A 23,595-nucleotide genomic window follows, 5' to 3' on the forward strand; every position below is an offset into this window, starting at 1 on the left:
GACACTCCCGGTGACACTCCCGGTGACACTCCCGGTGACACTCCCGGTGACACTCCCGGTGACACTCCCGGTGACACTCCCGGTGACACTCCCGGTGACACTCCCGGTGACACTCCCGGTGACACTCCCGGTGACACTCCCGGTGACACTCCCGGTGACACTCCCGGTGACACTCCCGGTGACACTCCCGGTGACACTCCCGGTGACACTCCCGGTGACACTCCCGGTGACACTCCCGGTGACACTCCCGGTGACACTCCCGGTGACACTCCCGGTGACACTCCCGGTGACACTCCCGGTGACACTCCCGGTGACACTCCCGGTGACACTCCCGGTGACACTCCCGGTGACACTCCCGGTGACACTCCCGGTGACACTCCCGGTGACACTCCCGGTGACACTCCCGGTGACACTCCCGGTGACACTCCCGGTGACACTCCCGGTGACACTCCCGGTGACACTCCCGGTGACACTCCCGGTGACACTCCCGGTGACACTCCCGGTGACACTCCCGGTGACACTCCCGGTGACACTCCCGGTGACACTCCCGGTGACACTCCCGGTGACACTCCCGGTGACACTCCCGGTGACACTCCCGGTGACACTCCCGGTGACACTCCCGGTGACACTCCCGGTGACACTCCCGGTGACACTCCCGGTGACACTCCCGGTGACACTCCCGGTGACACTCCCGGTGACACTCCCGGTGACACTCCCGGTGACACTCCCGGTGACACTCCCGGTGACACTCCCGGTGACACTCCCGGTGACACTCCCGGTGACACTCCCGGTGACACTCCCGGTGACACTCCCGGTGACACTCCCGGTGACACTCCCGGTGACACTCCCGGTGACACTCCCGGTGACACTCCCGGTGACACTCCCGGTGACACTCCCGGTGACACTCCCGGTGACACTCCCGGTGACACTCCCGGTGACACTCCCGGTGACACTCCCGGTGACACTCCCGGTGACACTCCCGGTGACACTCCCGGTGACACTCCCGGTGACACTCCCGGTGACACTCCCGGTGACACTCCCGGTGACACTCCCGGTGACACTCCCGGTGACACTCCCGGTGACACTCCCGGTGACACTCCCGGTGACACTCCCGGTGACACTCCCGGTGACACTCCCGGTGACACTCCCGGTGACACTCCCGGTGACACTCCCGGTGACACTCCCGGTGACACTCCCGGTGACACTCCCGGTGACACTCCCGGTGACACTCCCGGTGACACTCCCGGTGACACTCCCGGTGACACTCCCGGTGACACTCCCGGTGACACTCCCGGTGACACTCCCGGTGACACTCCCGGTGACACTCCCGGTGACACTCCCGGTGACACTCCCGGTGACACTCCCGGTGACACTCCCGGTGACACTCCCGGTGACACTCCCGGTGACACTCCCGGTGACACTCCCGGTGACACTCCCGGTGACACTCCCGGTGACACTCCCGGTGACACTCCCGGTGACACTCCCGGTGACACTCCCGGTGACACTCCCGGTGACACTCCCGGTGACACTCCCGGTGACACTCCCGGTGACACTCCCGGTGACACTCCCGGTGACACTCCCGGTGACACTCCCGGTGACACTCCCGGTGACACTCCCGGTGACACTCCCGGTGACACTCCCGGTGACACTCCCGGTGACACTCCCGGTGACACTCCCGGTGACACTCCCGGTGACACTCCCGGTGACACTCCCGGTGACACTCCCGGTGACACTCCCGGTGACACTCCCGGTGACACTCCCGGTGACACTCCCGGTGACACTCCCGGTGACACTCCCGGTGACACTCCCGGTGACACTCCCGGTGACACTCCCGGTGACACTCCCGGTGACACTCCCGGTGACACTCCCGGTGACACTCCCGGTGACACTCCCGGTGACACTCCCGGTGACACTCCCGGTGACACTCCCGGTGACACTCCCGGTGACACTCCCGGTGACACTCCCGGTGACACTCCCGGTGACACTCCCGGTGACACTCCCGGTGACACTCCCGGTGACACTCCCGGTGACACTCCCGGTGACACTCCCGGTGACACTCCCGGTGACACTCCCGGTGACACTCCCGGTGACACTCCCGGTGACACTCCCGGTGACACTCCCGGTGACACTCCCGGTGACACTCCCGGTGACACTCCCGGTGACACTCCCGGTGACACTCCCGGTGACACTCCCGGTGACACTCCCGGTGACACTCCCGGTGACACTCCCGGTGACACTCCCGGTGACACTCCCGGTGACACTCCCGGTGACACTCCCGGTGACACTCCCGGTGACACTCCCGGTGACACTCCCGGTGACACTCCCGGTGACACTCCCGGTGACACTCCCGGTGACACTCCCGGTGACACTCCCGGTGACACTCCCGGTGACACTCCCGGTGACACTCCCGGTGACACTCCCGGTGACACTCCCGGTGACACTCCCGGTGACACTCCCGGTGACACTCCCGGTGACACTCCCGGTGACACTCCCGGTGACACTCCCGGTGACACTCCCGGTGACACTCCCGGTGACACTCCCGGTGACACTCCCGGTGACACTCCCGGTGACACTCCCGGTGACACTCCCGGTGACACTCCCGGTGACACTCCCGGTGACACTCCCGGTGACACTCCCGGTGACACTCCCGGTGACACTCCCGGTGACACTCCCGGTGACACTCCCGGTGACACTCCCGGTGACACTCCCGGTGACACTCCCGGTGACACTCCCGGTGACACTCCCGGTGACACTCCCGGTGACACTCCCGGTGACACTCCCGGTGACACTCCCGGTGACACTCCCGGTGACACTCCCGGTGACACTCCCGGTGACACTCCCGGTGACACTCCCGGTGACACTCCCGGTGACACTCCCGGTGACACTCCCGGTGACACTCCCGGTGACACTCCCGGTGACACTCCCGGTGACACTCCCGGTGACACTCCCGGTGACACTCCCGGTGACACTCCCGGTGACACTCCCGGTGACACTCCCGGTGACACTCCCGGTGACACTCCCGGTGACACTCCCGGTGACACTCCCGGTGACACTCCCGGTGACACTCCCGGTGACACTCCCGGTGACACTCCCGGTGACACTCCCGGTGACACTCCCGGTGACACTCCCGGTGACACTCCCGGTGACACTCCCGGTGACACTCCCGGTGACACTCCCGGTGACACTCCCGGTGACACTCCCGGTGACACTCCCGGTGACACTCCCGGTGACACTCCCGGTGACACTCCCGGTGACACTCCCGGTGACACTCCCGGTGACACTCCCGGTGACACTCCCGGTGACACTCCCGGTGACACTCCCGGTGACACTCCCGGTGACACTCCCGGTGACACTCCCGGTGACACTCCCGGTGACACTCCCGGTGACACTCCCGGTGACACTCCCGGTGACACTCCCGGTGACACTCCCGGTGACACTCCCGGTGACACTCCCGGTGACACTCCCGGTGACACTCCCGGTGACACTCCCGGTGACACTCCCGGTGACACTCCCGGTGACACTCCCGGTGACACTCCCGGTGACACTCCCGGTGACACTCCCGGTGACACTCCCGGTGACACTCCCGGTGACACTCCCGGTGACACTCCCGGTGACACTCCCGGTGACACTCCCGGTGACACTCCCGGTGACACTCCCGGTGACACTCCCGGTGACACTCCCGGTGACACTCCCGGTGACACTCCCGGTGACACTCCCGGTGACACTCCCGGTGACACTCCCGGTGACACTCCCGGTGACACTCCCGGTGACACTCCCGGTGACACTCCCGGTGACACTCCCGGTGACACTCCCGGTGACACTCCCGGTGACACTCCCGGTGACACTCCCGGTGACACTCCCGGTGACACTCCCGGTGACACTCCCGGTGACACTCCCGGTGACACTCCCGGTGACACTCCCGGTGACACTCCCGGTGACACTCCCGGTGACACTCCCGGTGACACTCCCGGTGACACTCCCGGTGACACTCCCGGTGACACTCCCGGTGACACTCCCGGTGACACTCCCGGTGACACTCCCGGTGACACTCCCGGTGACACTCCCGGTGACACTCCCGGTGACACTCCCGGTGACACTCCCGGTGACACTCCCGGTGACACTCCCGGTGACACTCCCGGTGACACTCCCGGTGAGACACTCCCGGTGACACTCCCGGTGACACTCCCGGTGACACTCCCGGTGACACTCCCGGTGACACTCCCGGTGACACTCCCGGTGACACTCCCGGTGACACTCCGGTGACACTCCCGGTGACACTCCGGTGACACTCCCGGTGACACTCCCGGTGACACTCCCGGTGACACTCCCGGTGACACTCCCGGTGACACTCCCGGTGACACTCCCGGTGACACTCCCGGTGACACTCCCGGTGACACTCCCGGTGACACTCCCGGTGACACTCCCGGTGACACTCCCGGTGACACTCCCGGTGACACTCCCGGTGACACTCCCGGTGACACTCCCGGTGACACTCCCGGTGACACTCCCGGTGACACTCCCGGTGACACTCCCGGTGACACTCCCGGTGACACTCCCGGTGACACTCCCGGTGACACTCCCGGTGACACTCCCGGTGACACTCCCGGTGACACTCCCGGTGACACTCCCGGTGACACTCCCGGTGACACTCCCGGTGACACTCCCGGTGACACTCCCGGTGACACTCCCGGTGACACTCCCGGTGACACTCCCGGTGACACTCCCGGTGACACTCCCGGTGACACTCCCGGTGACACTCCCGGTGACACTCCCGGTGACACTCCCGGTGACACTCCCGGTGACACTCCCGGTGACACTCCCGGTGACACTCCCGGTGACACTCCCGGTGACACTCCCGGTGACACTCCCGGTGACACTCCCGGTGACACTCCCGGTGACACTCCCGGTGACACTCCCGGTGACACTCCCGGTGACACTCCCGGTGACACTCCCGGTGACACTCCCGGTGACACTCCCGGTGACACTCCCGGTGACACTCCCGGTGACACTCCCGGTGACACTCCCGGTGACACTCCCGGTGACACTCCCGGTGACACTCCCGGTGACACTCCCGGTGACACTCCCGGTGACACTCCCGGTGACACTCCCGGTGACACTCCCGGTGACACTCCCGGTGACACTCCCGGTGACACTCCCGGTGACACTCCCGGTGACACTCCCGGTGACACTCCCGGTGACACTCCCGGTGACACTCCCGGTGACACTCCCGGTGACACTCCCGGTGACACTCCCGGTGACACTCCCGGTGACACTCCCGGTGACACTCCCGGTGACACTCCCGGTGACACTCCCGGTGACACTCCCGGTGACACTCCCGGTGACACTCCCGGTGACACTCCCGGTGACACTCCCGGTGACACTCCCGGTGACACTCCCGGTGACACTCCCGGTGACACTCCCGGTGACACTCCCGGTGACACTCCCGGTGACACTCCCGGTGACACTCCCGGTGACACTCCCGGTGACACTCCCGGTGACACTCCCGGTGACACTCCCGGTGACACTCCCGGTGACACTCCCGGTGACACTCCCGGTGACACTCCCGGTGACACTCCCGGTGACACTCCCGGTGACACTCCCGGTGACACTCCCGGTGACACTCCCGGTGACACTCCCGGTGACACTCCCGGTGACACTCCCGGTGACACTCCCGGTGACACTCCCGGTGACACTCCCGGTGACACTCCCGGTGACACTCCCGGTGACACTCCCGGTGACACTCCCGGTGACACTCCCGGTGACACTCCCGGTGACACTCCCGGTGACACTCCCGGTGACACTCCCGGTGACACTCCCGGTGACACTCCCGGTGACACTCCCGGTGACACTCCCGGTGACACTCCCGGTGACACTCCCGGTGACACTCCCGGTGACACTCCCGGTGACACTCCCGGTGACACTCCCGGTGACACTCCCGGTGACACTCCCGGTGACACTCCCGGTGACACTCCCGGTGACACTCCCGGTGACACTCCCGGTGACACTCCCGGTGACACTCCCGGTGACACTCCCGGTGACACTCCCGGTGACACTCCCGGTGACACTCCCGGTGACACTCCCGGTGACACTCCCGGTGACACTCCCGGTGACACTCCCGGTGACACTCCCGGTGACACTCCCGGTGACACTCCCGGTGACACTCCCGGTGACACTCCCGGTGACACTCCCGGTGACACTCCCGGTGACACTCCCGGTGACACTCCCGGTGACACTCCCGGTGACACTCCCGGTGACACTCCCGGTGACACTCCCGGTGACACTCCCGGTGACACTCCCGGTGACACTCCCGGTGACACTCCCGGTGACACTCCCGGTGACACTCCCGGTGACACTCCCGGTGACACTCCCGGTGACACTCCCGGTGACACTCCCGGTGACACTCCCGGTGACACTCCCGGTGACACTCCCGGTGACACTCCCGGTGACACTCCCGGTGACACTCCCGGTGACACTCCCGGTGACACTCCCGGTGACACTCCCGGTGACACTCCCGGTGACACTCCCGGTGACACTCCCGGTGACACTCCCGGTGACACTCCCGGTGACACTCCCGGTGACACTCCCGGTGACACTCCCGGTGACACTCCCGGTGACACTCCCGGTGACACTCCCGGTGACACTCCCGGTGACACTCCCGGTGACACTCCCGGTGACACTCCCGGTGACACTCCCGGTGACACTCCCGGTGACACTCCCGGTGACACTCCCGGTGACACTCCCGGTGACACTCCCGGTGACACTCCCGGTGACACTCCCGGTGACACTCCCGGTGACACTCCCGGTGACACTCCCGGTGACACTCCCGGTGACACTCCCGGTGACACTCCCGGTGACACTCCCGGTGACACTCCCGGTGACACTCCCGGTGACACTCCCGGTGACACTCCCGGTGACACTCCCGGTGACACTCCCGGTGACACTCCCGGTGACACTCCCGGTGACACTCCCGGTGACACTCCCGGTGACACTCCCGGTGACACTCCCGGTGACACTCCCGGTGACACTCCCGGTGACACTCCCGGTGACACTCCCGGTGACACTCCCGGTGACACTCCCGGTGACACTCCCGGTGACACTCCCGGTGACACTCCCGGTGACACTCCCGGTGACACTCCCGGTGACACTCCCGGTGACACTCCCGGTGACACTCCCGGTGACACTCCCGGTGACACTCCCGGTGACACTCCCGGTGACACTCCCGGTGACACTCCCGGTGACACTCCCGGTGACACTCCCGGTGACACTCCCGGTGACACTCCCGGTGACACTCCCGGTGACACTCCCGGTGACACTCCCGGTGACACTCCCGGTGACACTCCCGGTGACACTCCCGGTGACACTCCCGGTGACACTCCCGGTGACACTCCCGGTGACACTCCCGGTGACACTCCCGGTGACACTCCCGGTGACACTCCCGGTGACACTCCCGGTGACACTCCCGGTGACACTCCCGGTGACACTCCCGGTGACACTCCCGGTGACACTCCCGGTGACACTCCCGGTGACACTCCCGGTGACACTCCCGGTGACACTCCCGGTGACACTCCCGGTGACACTCCCGGTGACACTCCCGGTGACACTCCCGGTGACACTCCCGGTGACACTCCCGGTGACACTCCCGGTGACACTCCCGGTGACACTCCCGGTGACACTCCCGGTGACACTCCCGGTGACACTCCCGGTGACACTCCCGGTGACACTCCCGGTGACACTCCCGGTGACACTCCCGGTGACACTCCCGGTGACACTCCCGGTGACACTCCCGGTGACACTCCCGGTGACACTCCCGGTGACACTCCCGGTGACACTCCCGGTGACACTCCCGGTGACACTCCCGGTGACACTCCCGGTGACACTCCCGGTGACACTCCCGGTGACACTCCCGGTGACACTCCCGGTGACACTCCCGGTGACACTCCCGGTGACACTCCCGGTGACACTCCCGGTGACACTCCCGGTGACACTCCCGGTGACACTCCCGGTGACACTCCCGGTGACACTCCCGGTGACACTCCCGGTGACACTCCCGGTGACACTCCCGGTGACACTCCCGGTGACACTCCCGGTGACACTCCCGGTGACACTCCCGGTGACACTCCCGGTGACACTCCCGGTGACACTCCCGGTGACACTCCCGGTGACACTCCCGGTGACACTCCCGGTGACACTCCCGGTGACACTCCCGGTGACACTCCCGGTGACACTCCCGGTGACACTCCCGGTGACACTCCCGGTGACACTCCCGGTGACACTCCCGGTGACACTCCCGGTGACACTCCCGGTGACACTCCCGGTGACACTCCCGGTGACACTCCCGGTGACACTCCCGGTGACACTCCCGGTGACACTCCCGGTGACACTCCCGGTGACACTCCCGGTGACACTCCCGGTGACACTCCCGGTGACACTCCCGGTGACACTCCCGGTGACACTCCCGGTGACACTCCCGGTGACACTCCCGGTGACACTCCCGGTGACACTCCCGGTGACACTCCCGGTGACACTCCCGGTGACACTCCCGGTGACACTCCCGGTGACACTCCCGGTGACACTCCCGGTGACACTCCCGGTGACACTCCCGGTGACACTCCCGGTGACACTCCCGGTGACACTCCCGGTGACACTCCCGGTGACACTCCCGGTGACACTCCCGGTGACACTCCCGGTGACACTCCCGGTGACACTCCCGGTGACACTCCCGGTGACACTCCCGGTGACACTCCCGGTGACACTCCCGGTGACACTCCCGGTGACACTCCCGGTGACACTCCCGGTGACACTCCCGGTGACACTCCCGGTGACACTCCCGGTGACACTCCCGGTGACACTCCCGGTGACACTCCCGGTGACACTCCCGGTGACACTCCCGGTGACACTCCCGGTGACACTCCCGGTGACACTCCCGGTGACACTCCCGGTGACACTCCCGGTGACACTCCCGGTGACACTCCCGGTGACACTCCCGGTGACACTCCCGGTGACACTCCCGGTGACACTCCCGGTGACACTCCCGGTGACACTCCCGGTGACACTCCCGGTGACACTCCCGGTGACACTCCCGGTGACACTCCCGGTGACACTCCCGGTGACACTCCCGGTGACACTCCCGGTGACACTCCCGGTGACACTCCCGGTGACACTCCCGGTGACACTCCCGGTGACACTCCCGGTGACACTCCCGGTGACACTCCCGGTGACACTCCCGGTGACACTCCCGGTGACACTCCCGGTGACACTCCCGGTGACACTCCCGGTGACACTCCCGGTGACACTCCCGGTGACACTCCCGGTGACACTCCCGGTGACACTCCCGGTGACACTCCCGGTGACACTCCCGGTGACACTCCCGGTGACACTCCCGGTGACACTCCCGGTGACACTCCCGGTGACACTCCCGGTGACACTCCCGGTGACACTCCCGGTGACACTCCCGGTGACACTCCCGGTGACACTCCCGGTGACACTCCCGGTGACACTCCCGGTGACACTCCCGGTGACACTCCCGGTGACACTCCCGGTGACACTCCCGGTGACACTCCCGGTGACACTCCCGGTGACACTCCCGGTGACACTCCCGGTGACACTCCCGGTGACACTCCCGGTGACACTCCCGGTGACACTCCCGGTGACACTCCCGGTGACACTCCCGGTGACACTCCCGGTGACACTCCCGGTGACACTCCCGGTGACACTCCCGGTGACACTCCCGGTGACACTCCCGGTGACACTCCCGGTGACACTCCCGGTGACACTCCCGGTGACACTCCCGGTGACACTCCCGGTGACACTCCCGGTGACACTCCCGGTGACACTCCCGGTGACACTCCCGGTGACACTCCCGGTGACACTCCCGGTGACACTCCCGGTGACACTCCCGGTGACACTCCCGGTGACACTCCCGGTGACACTCCCGGTGACACTCCCGGTGACACTCCCGGTGACACTCCCGGTGACACTCCCGGTGACACTCCCGGTGACACTCCCGGTGACACTCCCGGTGACACTCCCGGTGACACTCCCGGTGACACTCCCGGTGACACTCCCGGTGACACTCCCGGTGACACTCCCGGTGACACTCCCGGTGACACTCCCGGTGACACTCCCGGTGACACTCCCGGTGACACTCCCGGTGACACTCCCGGTGACACTCCCGGTGACACTCCCGGTGACACTCCCGGTGACACTCCCGGTGACACTCCCGGTGACACTCCCGGTGACACTCCCGGTGACACTCCCGGTGACACTCCCGGTGACACTCCCGGTGACACTCCCGGTGACACTCCCGGTGACACTCCCGGTGACACTCCCGGTGACACTCCCGGTGACACTCCCGGTGACACTCCCGGTGACACTCCCGGTGACACTCCCGGTGACACTCCCGGTGACACTCCCGGTGACACTCCCGGTGACACTCCCGGTGACACTCCCGGTGACACTCCCGGTGACACTCCCGGTGACACTCCCGGTGACACTCCCGGTGACACTCCCGGTGACACTCCCGGTGACACTCCCGGTGACACTCCCGGTGACACTCCCGGTGACACTCCCGGTGACACTCCCGGTGACACTCCCGGTGACACTCCCGGTGACACTCCCGGTGACACTCCCGGTGACACTCCCGGTGACACTCCCGGTGACACTCCCGGTGACACTCCCGGTGACACTCCCGGTGACACTCCCGGTGACACTCCCGGTGACACTCCCGGTGACACTCCCGGTGACACTCCCGGTGACACTCCCGGTGACACTCCCGGTGACACTCCCGGTGACACTCCCGGTGACACTCCCGGTGACACTCCCGGTGACACTCCCGGTGACACTCCCGGTGACACTCCCGGTGACACTCCCGGTGACACTCCCGGTGACACTCCCGGTGACACTCCCGGTGACACTCCCGGTGACACTCCCGGTGACACTCCCGGTGACACTCCCGGTGACACTCCCGGTGACACTCCCGGTGACACTCCCGGTGACACTCCCGGTGACACTCCCGGTGACACTCCCGGTGACACTCCCGGTGACACTCCCGGTGACACTCCCGGTGACACTCCCGGTGACACTCCCGGTGACACTCCCGGTGACACTCCCGGTGACACTCCCGGTGACACTCCCGGTGACACTCCCGGTGACACTCCCGGTGACACTCCCGGTGACACTCCCGGTGACACTCCCGGTGACACTCCCGGTGACACTCCCGGTGACACTCCCGGTGACACTCCCGGTGACACTCCCGGTGACACTCCCGGTGACACTCCCGGTGACACTCCCGGTGACACTCCCGGTGACACTCCCGGTGACACTCCCGGTGACACTCCCGGTGACACTCCCGGTGACACTCCCGGTGACACTCCCGGTGACACTCCCGGTGACACTCCCGGTGACACTCCCGGTGACACTCCCGGTGACACTCCCGGTGACACTCCCGGTGACACTCCCGGTGACACTCCCGGTGACACTCCCGGTGACACTCCCGGTGACACTCCCGGTGACACTCCCGGTGACACTCCCGGTGACACTCCCGGTGACACTCCCGGTGACACTCCCGGTGACACTCCCGGTGACACTCCCGGTGACACTCCCGGTGACACTCCCGGTGACACTCCCGGTGACACTCCCGGTGACACTCCCGGTGACACTCCCGGTGACACTCCCGGTGACACTCCCGGTGACACTCCCGGTGACACTCCCGGTGACACTCCCGGTGACACTCCCGGTGACACTCCCGGTGACACTCCCGGTGACACTCCCGGTGACACTCCCGGTGACACTCCCGGTGACACTCCCGGTGACACTCCCGGTGACACTCCCGGTGACACTCCCGGTGACACTCCCGGTGACACTCCCGGTGACACTCCCGGTGACACTCCCGGTGACACTCCCGGTGACACTCCCGGTGACACTCCCGGTGACACTCCCGGTGACACTCCCGGTGACACTCCCGGTGACACTCCCGGTGACACTCCCGGTGACACTCCCGGTGACACTCCCGGTGACACTCCCGGTGACACTCCCGGTGACACTCCCGGTGACACTCCCGGTGACACTCCCGGTGACACTCCCGGTGACACTCCCGGTGACACTCCCGGTGACACTCCCGGTGACACTCCCGGTGACACTCCCGGTGACACTCCCGGTGACACTCCCGGTGACACTCCCGGTGACACTCCCGGTGACACTCCCGGTGACACTCCCGGTGACACTCCCGGTGACACTCCCGGTGACACTCCCGGTGACACTCCCGGTGACACTCCCGGTGACACTCCCGGTGACACTCCCGGTGACACTCCCGGTGACACTCCCGGTGACACTCCCGGTGACACTCCCGGTGACACTCCCGGTGACACTCCCGGTGACACTCCCGGTGACACTCCCGGTGACACTCCCGGTGACACTCCCGGTGACACTCCCGGTGACACTCCCGGTGACACTCCCGGTGACACTCCCGGTGACACTCCCGGTGACACTCCCGGTGACACTCCCGGTGACACTCCCGGTGACACTCCCGGTGACACTCCCGGTGACACTCCCGGTGACACTCCCGGTGACACTCCCGGTGACACTCCCGGTGACACTCCCGGTGACACTCCCGGTGACACTCCCGGTGACACTCCCGGTGACACTCCCGGTGACACTCCCGGTGACACTCCCGGTGACACTCCCGGTGACACTCCCGGTGACACTCCCGGTGACACTCCCGGTGACACTCCCGGTGACACTCCCGGTGACACTCCCGGTGACACTCCCGGTGACACTCCCGGTGACACTCCCGGTGACACTCCCGGTGACACTCCCGGTGACACTCCCGGTGACACTCCCGGTGACACTCCCGGTGACACTCCCGGTGACACTCCCGGTGACACTCCCGGTGACACTCCCGGTGACACTCCCGGTGACACTCCCGGTGACACTCCCGGTGACACTCCCGGTGACACTCCCGGTGACACTCCCGGTGACACTCCCGGTGACACTCCCGGTGACACTCCCGGTGACACTCCCGGTGACACTCCCGGTGACACTCCCGGTGACACTCCCGGTGACACTCCCGGTGACACTCCCGGTGACACTCCCGGTGACACTCCCGGTGACACTCCCGGTGACACTCCCGGTGACACTCCCGGTGACACTCCCGGTGACACTCCCGGTGACACTCCCGGTGACACTCCCGGTGACACTCCCGGTGACACTCCCGGTGACACTCCCGGTGACACTCCCGGTGACACTCCCGGTGACACTCCCGGTGACACTCCCGGTGACACTCCCGGTGACACTCCCGGTGACACTCCCGGTGACACTCCCGGTGACACTCCCGGTGACACTCCCGGTGACACTCCCGGTGACACTCCCGGTGACACTCCCGGTGACACTCCCGGTGACACTCCCGGTGACACTCCCGGTGACACTCCCGGTGACACTCCCGGTGACACTCCCGGTGACACTCCCGGTGACACTCCCGGTGACACTCCCGGTGACACTCCCGGTGACACTCCCGGTGACACTCCCGGTGACACTCCCGGTGACACTCCCGGTGACACTCCCGGTGACACTCCCGGTGACACTCCCGGTGACACTCCCGGTGACACTCCCGGTGACACTCCCGGTGACACTCCCGGTGACACTCCCGGTGACACTCCCGGTGACACTCCCGGTGACACTCCCGGTGACACTCCCGGTGACACTCCCGGTGACACTCCCGGTGACACTCCCGGTGACACTCCCGGTGACACTCCCGGTGACACTCCCGGTGACACTCCCGGTGACACTCCCGGTGACACTCCCGGTGACACTCCCGGTGACACTCCCGGTGACACTCCCGGTGACACTCCCGGTGACACTCCCGGTGACACTCCCGGTGACACTCCCGGTGACACTCCCGGTGACACTCCCGGTGACACTCCCGGTGACACTCCCGGTGACACTCCCGGTGACACTCCCGGTGACACTCCCGGTGACACTCCCGGTGACACTCCCGGTGACACTCCCGGTGACACTCCCGGTGACACTCCCGGTGACACTCCCGGTGACACTCCCGGTGACACTCCCGGTGACACTCCCGGTGACACTCCCGGTGACACTCCCGGTGACACTCCCGGTGACACTCCCGGTGACACTCCCGGTGACACTCCCGGTGACACTCCCGGTGACACTCCCGGTGACACTCCCGGTGACACTCCCGGTGACACTCCCGGTGACACTCCCGGTGACACTCCCGGTGACACTCCCGGTGACACTCCCGGTGACACTCCCGGTGACACTCCCGGTGACACTCCCGGTGACACTCCCGGTGACACTCCCGGTGACACTCCCGGTGACACTCCCGGTGACACTCCCGGTGACACTCCCGGTGACACTCCCGGTGACACTCCCGGTGACACTCCCGGTGACACTCCCGGTGACACTCCCGGTGACACTCCCGGTGACACTCCCGGTGACACTCCCGGTGACACTCCCGGTGACACTCCCGGTGACACTCCCGGTGACACTCCCGGTGACACTCCCGGTGACACTCCCGGTGACACTCCCGGTGACACTCCCGGTGACACTCCCGGTGACACTCCCGGTGACACTCTCCGGTGACACTCCCGGTGACACTCCCGGTGACACTCCCGGTGACACTCCCGGTGACACTCCCGGTGACACTCCCGGTGACACTCCCGGTGACACTCCCGGTGACACTCCCGGTGACACTCCCGGTGACACTCCCGGTGACACTCCCGGTGACACTCCCGGTGACACTCCCGGTGACACTCCCGGTGACACTCCCGGTGACACTCCCGGTGACACTCCCGGTGACACTCCCGGTGACACTCCCGGTGACACTCCCGGTGACACTCCCGGTGACACTCCCGGTGACACTCCCGGTGACACTCCCGGTGACACTCCCGGTGACACTCCCGGTGACACTCCCGGTGACACTCCCGGTGACACTCCCGGTGACACTCCCGGTGACACTCCCGGTGACACTCCCGGTGACACTCCCGGTGACACTCCCGGTGACACTCCCGGTGACACTCCCGGTGACACTCCCGGTGACACTCCCGGTGACACTCCCGGTGACACTCCCGGTGACACTCCCGGTGACACTCCCGGTGACACTCCCGGTGACACTCCCGGTGACACTCCCGGTGACACTCCCGGTGACACTCCCGGTGACACTCCCGGTGACACTCCCGGTGACACTCCCGGTGACACTCCCGGTGACACTCCCGGTGACACTCCCGGTGACACTCCCGGTGACACTCCCGGTGACACTCCCGGTGACACTCCCGGTGACACTCCCGGTGACACTCCCGGTGACACTCCCGGTGACACTCCCGGTGACACTCCCGGTGACACTCCCGGTGACACTCCCGGTGACACTCCCGGTGACACTCCCGGTGACACTCCCGGTGACACTCCCGGTGACACTCCCGGTGACACTCCCGGTGACACTCCCGGTGACACTCCCGGTGACACTCCCGGTGACACTCCCGGTGACACTCCCGGTGACACTCCCGGTGACACTCCCGGTGACACTCCCGGTGACACTCCCGGTGACACTCCCGGTGACACTCCCGGTGACACTCCCGGTGACACTCCCGGTGACACTCCCGGTGACACTCCCGGTGACACTCCCGGTGACACTCCCGGTGACACTCCCGGTGACACTCCCGGTGACACTCCCGTGACACTCCCGGTGACACTCCCGGTGACACTCCCGGTGACACTCCCGGTGACACTCCCGGTGACACTCCCGGTGACACTCCCGGTGACACTCCCGGTGACACTCCCGGTGACACTCCCGGTGACACTCCCGGTGACACTCCCGGTGACACTCCCGGTGACACTCCCGGTGACACTCCCGGTGACACTCCCGGTGACACTCCCGGTGACACTCCCGGTGACACTCCCGGTGACACTCCCGGTGACACTCCCGGTGACACTCCCGGTGACACTCCCGGTGACACTCCCGGTGACACTCCCGGTGACACTCCCGGTGACACTCCCGGTGACACTCCCGGTGACACTCCCGGTGACACTCCCGGTGACACTCCCGGTGACACTCCCGGTGACACTCCCGGTGACACTCCCGGTGACACTCCCGGTGACACTCCCGGTGACACTCCCGGTGACACTCCCGGTGACACTCCCGGTGACACTCCCGGTGACACTCCCGGTGACACTCCCGGTGACACTCCCGGTGACACTCCCGGTGACACTCCCGGTGACACTCCCGGTGACACTCCCGGTGACACTCCCGGTGACACTCCCGGTGACACTCCCGGTGACACTCCCGGTGACACTCCCGGTGACACTCCCGGTGACACTCCCGGTGACACTCCCGGTGACACTCCCGGTGACACTCCCGGTGACACTCCCGGTGACACTCCCGGTGACACTCCCGGTGACACTCCCGGTGACACTCCCGGTGACACTCCCGGTGACACTCCCGGTGACACTCCCGGTGACACTCCCGGTGACACTCCCGGTGACACTCCCGGTGACACTCCCGGTGACACTCCCGGTGACACTCCCGGTGACACTCCCGGTGACACTCCCGGTGACACTCCCGGTGACACTCCCGGTGACACTCCCGGTGACACTCCCGGTGACACTCCCGGTGACACTCCCGGTGACACTCCCGGTGACACTCCCGGTGACACTCCCGGTGACACTCCCGGTGACACTCCCGGTGACACTCCCGGTGACACTCCCGGTGACACTCCCGGTGACACTCCCGGTGACACTCCCGGTGACACTCCCGGTGACACTCCCGGTGACACTCCCGGTGACACTCCCGGTGACACTCCCCCGGTGACACTCCCGGTGACACTCCCGGTGACACTCCCGGTGACACTCCCGGTGACACTCCCGGTGACACTCCCGGTGACACTCCCGGTGACACTCCCGGTGACACTCCCGGTGACACTCCCGGTGACACTCCCGGTGACACTCCCGGTGACACTCCCGGTGACACTCCCGGTGACACTCCCGGTGACACTCCCGGTGACACTCCCGGTGACACTCCCGGTGACACTCCCGGTGACACTCCCGGTGACACTCCCGGTGACACTCCCGGTGACACTCCCGGTGACACTCCCGGTGACACTCCCGGTGACACTCCCGGTGACACTCCCGGTGACACTCCCGGTGACACTCCCGGTGACACTCCCGGTGACACTCCCGGTGACACTCCCGGTGACACTCCCGGTGACACTCCCGGTGACACTCCCGGTGACACTCCCGGTGACACTCCCGGTGACACTCCCGGTGACACTCCCGGTGACACTCCCGGTGACACTCCCGGTGACACTCCCGGTGACACTCCCGGTGACACTCCCGGTGACACTCCCGGTGACACTCCCGGTGACACTCCCGGTGACACTCCCGGTGACACTCCCGGTGACACTCCCGGTGACACTCCCGGTGACACTCCCGGTGACACTCCCGGTGACACTCCCGGTGACACTCCCGGTGACACTCCCGGTGACACTCCCGGTGACACTCCCGGTGACACTCCCGGTGACACTCCCGGTGACACTCCCGGTGACACTCCCGGTGACACTCCCGGTGACACTCCCGGTGACACTCCCGGTGACACTCCCGGTGACACTCCCGGTGACACTCCCGGTGACACTCCCGGTGACACTCCCGGTGACACTCCCGGTGACACTCCCGGTGACACTCCCGGTGACACTCCCGGTGACACTCCCGGTGACACTCCCGGTGACACTCCCGGTGACACTCCCGGTGACACTCCCGGTGACACTCCCGGTGACACTCCCGGTGACACTCCCGGTGACACTCCCGGTGACACTCCCGGTGACACTCCCGGTGACACTCCCGGTGACACTCCCGGTGACACTCCCGGTGACACTCCCGGTGACACTCCCGGTGACACTCCCGGTGACACTCCCGGTGACACTCCCGGTGACACTCCCGGTGACACTCCCGGTGACACTCCCGGTGACACTCCCGGTGACACTCCCGGTGACACTCCCGGTGACACTCCCGGTGACACTCCCGGTGACACTCCCGGTGACACTCCCGGTGACACTCCCGGTGACACTCCCGGTGACACTCCCGGTGACACTCCCGGTGACACTCCCGGTGACACTCCCGGTGACACTCCCGGTGACACTCCCGGTGACACTCCCGGTGACACTCCCGGTGACACTCCCGGTGACACTCCGACTCCCGGTGACACTCCCGGTGACACTCCCGGTGACACTCCCGGTGACACTCCCGGTGACACTCCCGGTGACACTCCCGGTGACACTCCCGGTGACACTCCCGGTGACACTCCCGGTGACACTCCCGGTGACACTCCCGGTGACACTCCCGGTGACACTCCCGGTGACACTCCCGGTGACACTCCCGGTGACACTCCCGGTGACACTCCCGGTGACACTCCCGGTGACACTCCCGGTGACACTCCCGGTGACACTCCCGGTGACACTCCCGGTGACACTCCCGGTGACACTCCCGGTGACACTCCCGGTGACACTCCCGGTGACACTCCCGGTGACACTCCCGGTGACACTCCCGGTGACACTCCCGGTGACACTCCCGGTGACACTCCCGGTGACACTCCCGGTGACACTCCCGGTGACACTCCCGGTGACACTCCCGGTGACACTCCCGGTGACACTCCCGGTGACACTCCCGGTGACACTCCCGGTGACACTCCCGGTGACACTCCCGGTGACACTCCCGGTGACACTCCCGGTGACACTCCCGGTGACACTCCCGGTGACACTCCCGGTGACACTCCCGGTGACACTCCCGGTGACACTCCCGGTGACACTCCCGGTGACACTCCCGGTGACACTCCCGGTGACACTCCCGGTGACACTCCCGGTGACACTCCCGGTGACACTCCCGGTGACACTCCCGGTGACACTCCCGGTGACACTCCCGGTGACACTCCCGGTGACACTCCCGGTGACACTCCCGGTGACACTCCCGGTGACACTCCCGGTGACACTCCCGGTGACACTCCCGGTGACACTCCCGGTGACACTCCCGGTGACACTCCCGGTGACACTCCCGGTGACACTCCCGGTGACACTCCCGGTGACACTCCCGGTGACACTCCCGGTGACACTCCCGGTGACACTCCCGGTGACACTCCCGGTGACACTCCCGGTGACACTCCCGGTGACACTCCCGGTGACACTCCCGGTGACACTCCCGGTGACACTCCCGGTGACACTCCCGGTGACACTCCCGGTGACACTCCCGGTGACACTCCCGGTGACACTCCCGGTGACACTCCCGGTGACACTCCCGGTGACACTCCCGGTGACACTCCCGGTGACACTCCCGGTGACACTCCCGGTGACACTCCCGGTGACACTCCCGGTGACACTCCCGGTGACACTCCCGGTGACACTCCCGGTGACACTCCCGGTGACACTCCCGGTGACACTCCCGGTGACACTCCCGGTGACACTCCCGGTGACACTCCCGGTGACACTCCCGGTGACACTCCCGGTGACACTCCCGGTGACACTCCCGGTGACACTCCCGGTGACACTCCCGGTGACACTCCCGGTGACACTCCCGGTGACACTCCCGGTGACACTCCCGGTGACACTCCCGGTGACACTCCCGGTGACACTCCCGGTGACACTCCCGGTGACACTCCCGGTGACACTCCCGGTGACACTCCCGGTGACACTCCCGGTGACACTCCCGGTGACACTCCCGGTGACACTCCCGGTGACACTCCCGGTGACACTCCCGGTGACACTCCCGGTGACACTCCCGGTGACACTCCCGGTGACACTCCCGGTGACACTCCCGGTGACACTCCCGGTGACACTCCCGGTGACACTCCCGGTGACACTCCCGGTGACACTCCCGGTGACACTCCCGGTGACACTCCCGGTGACACTCCCGGTGACACTCCCGGTGACACTCCCGGTGACACTCCCGGTGACACTCCCGGTGACACTCCCGGTGACACTCCCGGTGACACTCCCGGTGACACTCCCGGTGACACTCCCGGTGACACTCCCGGTGACACTCCCGGTGACACTCCCGGTGACACTCCCGGTGACACTCCCGGTGACACTCCCGGTGACACTCCCGGTGACACTCCCGGTGACACTCCCGGTGACACTCCCGGTGACACTCCCGGTGACACTCCCGGTGACACTCCCGGTGACACTCCCGGTGACACTCCCGGTGACACTCCCGGTGACACTCCCGGTGACACTCCCGGTGACACTCCCGGTGACACTCCCGGTGACACTCCCGGTGACACTCCCGGTGACACTCCCGGTGACACTCCCGGTGACACTCCCGGTGACACTCCCGGTGACACTCCCGGTGACACTCCCGGTGACACTCCCGGTGACACTCCCGGTGACACTCCCGGTGACACTCCCGGTGACACTCCCGGTGACACTCCCGGTGACACTCCCGGTGACACTCCCGGTGACACTCCCGGTGACACTCCCGGTGACACTCCCGGTGACACTCCCGGTGACACTCCCGGTGACACTCCCGGTGACACTCCCGGTGACACTCCCGGTGACACTCCCGGTGACACTCCCGGTGACACTCCCGGTGACACTCCCGGTGACACTCCCGGTGACACTCCCGGTGACACTCCCGGTGACACTCCCGGTGACACTCCCGGTGACACTCCCGGTGACACTCCCGGTGACACTCCCGGTGACACTCCCGGTGACACTCCCGGTGACACTCCCGGTGACACTCCCGGTGACACTCCCGGTGACACTCCCGGTGACACTCCCGGTGACACTCCCGGTGACACTCCCGGTGACACTCCCGGTGACACTCCCGGTGACACTCCCGGTGACACTCCCGGTGACACTCCCGGTGACACTCCCGGTGACACTCCCGGTGACACTCCCGGTGACACTCCCGGTGACACTCCCGGTGACACTCCCGGTGACACTCCCGGTGACACTCCCGGTGACACTCCCGGTGACACTCCCGGTGACACTCCCGGTGACACTCCCGGTGACACTCCCGGTGACACTCCCGGTGACACTCCCGGTGACACTCCCGGTGACACTCCCGGTGACACTCCCGGTGACACTCCCGGTGACACTCCCGGTGACACTCCCGGTGACACTCCCGGTGACACTCCCGGTGACACTCCCGGTGACACTCCCGGTGACACTCCCGGTGACACTCCCGGTGACACTCCCGGTGACACTCCCGGTGACACTCCCGGTGACACTCCCGGTGACACTCCCGGTGACACTCCCGGTGACACTCCCGGTGACACTCCCGGTGACACTCCCGGTGACACTCCCGGTGACACTCCCGGTGACACTCCCGGTGACACTCCCGGTGACACTCCCGGTGACACTCCCGGTGACACTCCCGGTGACACTCCCGGTGACACTCCCGGTGACACTCCCGGTGACACTCCCGGTGACACTCCCGGTGACACTCCCGGTGACACTCCCGGTGACACTCCCGGTGACACTCCCGGTGACACTCCCGGTGACACTCCCGGTGACACTCCCGGTGACACTCCCGGTGACACTCCCGGTGACACTCCCGGTGACACTCCCGGTGACACTCCCGGTGACACTCCCGGTGACACTCCCGGTGACACTCCCGGTGACACTCCCGGTGACACTCCCGGTGACACTCCCGGTGACACTCCCGGTGACACTCCCGGTGACACTCCCGGTGACACTCCCGGTGACACTCCCGGTGACACTCCCGGTGACACTCCCGGTGACACTCCCGGTGACACTCCCGGTGACACTCCCGGTGACACTCCCGGTGACACTCCCGGTGACACTCCCGGTGACACTCCCGGTGACACTCCCGGTGACACTCCCGGTGACACTCCCGGTGACACTCCCGGTGACACTCCCGGTGACACTCCCGGTGACACTCCCGGTGACACTCCCGGTGACACTCCCGGTGACACTCCCGGTGACACTCCCGGTGACACTCCCGGTGACACTCCCGGTGACACTCCCGGTGACACTCCCGGTGACACTCCCGGTGACACTCCCGGTGACACTCCCGGTGACACTCCCGGTGACACTCCCGGTGACACTCCCGGTGACACTCCCGGTGACACTCCCGGTGACACTCCCGGTGACACTCCCGGTGACACTCCCGGTGACACTCCCGGTGACACTCCCGGTGACACTCCCGGTGACACTCCCGGTGACACTCCCGGTGACACTCCCGGTGACACTCCCGGTGACACTCCCGGTGACACTCCCGGTGACACTCCCGGTGACACTCCCGGTGACACTCCCGGTGACACTCCCGGTGACACTCCCGGTGACACTCCCGGTGACACTCCCGGTGACACTCCCGGTGACACTCCCGGTGACACTCCCGGTGACACTCCCGGTGACACTCCCGGTGACACTCCCGGTGACACTCCCGGTGACACTCCCGGTGACACTCCCGGTGACACTCCCGGTGACACTCCCGGTGACACTCCCGGTGACACTCCCGGTGACACTCCCGGTGACACTCCCGGTGACACTCCCGGTGACACTCCCGGTGACACTCCCGGTGACACTCCCGGTGACACTCCCGGTGACACTCCCGGTGACACTCCCGGTGACACTCCCGGTGACACTCCCGGTGACACTCCCGGTGACACTCCCGGTGACACTCCCGGTGACACTCCCGGTGACACTCCCGGTGACACTCCCGGTGACACTCCCGGTGACACTCCCGGTGACACTCCCGGTGACACTCCCGGTGACACTCCCGGTGACACTCCCGGTGACACTCCCGGTGACACTCCCGGTGACACTCCCGGTGACACTCCCGGTGACACTCCCGGTGACACTCCCGGTGACACTCCCGGTGACACTCCCGGTGACACTCCCGGTGACACTCCCGGTGACACTCCCGGTGACACTCCCGGTGACACTCCCGGTGACACTCCCGGTGACACTCCCGGTGACACTCCCGGTGACACTCCCGGTGACACTCCCGGTGACACTCCCGGTGACACTCCCGGTGACACTCCCGGTGACACTCCCGGTGACACTCCCGGTGACACTCCCGGTGACACTCCCGGTGACACTCCCGGTGACACTCCCGGTGACACTCCCGGTGACACTCCCGGTGACACTCCCGGTGACACTCCCGGTGACACTCCCGGTGACACTCCCGGTGACACTCCCGGTGACACTCCCGGTGACACTCCCGGTGACACTCCCGGTGACACTCCCGGTGACACTCCCGGTGACACTCCCGGTGACACTCCCGGTGACACTCCCGGTGACACTCCCGGTGACACTCCCGGTGACACTCCCGGTGACACTCCCGGTGACACTCCCGGTGACACTCCCGGTGACACTCCCGGTGACACTCCCGGTGACACTCCCGGTGACACTCCCGGTGACACTCCCGGTGACACTCCCGGTGACACTCCCGGTGACACTCCCGGTGACACTCCCGGTGACACTCCCGGTGACACTCCCGGTGACACTCCCGGTGACACTCCCGGTGACACTCCCGGTGACACTCCCGGTGACACTCCCGGTGACACTCCCGGTGACACTCCCGGTGACACTCCCGGTGACACTCCCGGTGACACTCCCGGTGACACTCCCGGTGACACTC

At 66.7% G+C, this 23,595-nt stretch overlaps 1 protein-coding gene across 1 annotated transcript; it reads right to left on the reverse strand.

The window, feature by feature from the left end:
• Positions 1-15: 15 nt before the first annotated feature.
• On the reverse strand, positions 16-23,544 carry LOC126447090 (mucin-19-like; the record flags this gene model as incomplete). Its single annotated transcript, XM_050090987.1, has 4 exons — positions 16-14,536; positions 14,586-15,629; positions 15,677-16,756; positions 16,804-23,544. Coding segments are annotated over 4 exons (23,386 nt in total), but the record flags the coding sequence as incomplete, so codon positions are not given.
• Positions 23,545-23,595: the final 51 nt, after the last annotated feature.

Source organism: Schistocerca serialis, unplaced genomic scaffold (assembly GCF_023864345.2).
Source record: "Schistocerca serialis cubense isolate TAMUIC-IGC-003099 unplaced genomic scaffold, iqSchSeri2.2 HiC_scaffold_461, whole genome shotgun sequence".
Lineage (NCBI taxonomy): Eukaryota > Metazoa > Arthropoda > Insecta > Orthoptera > Acrididae > Schistocerca > Schistocerca serialis.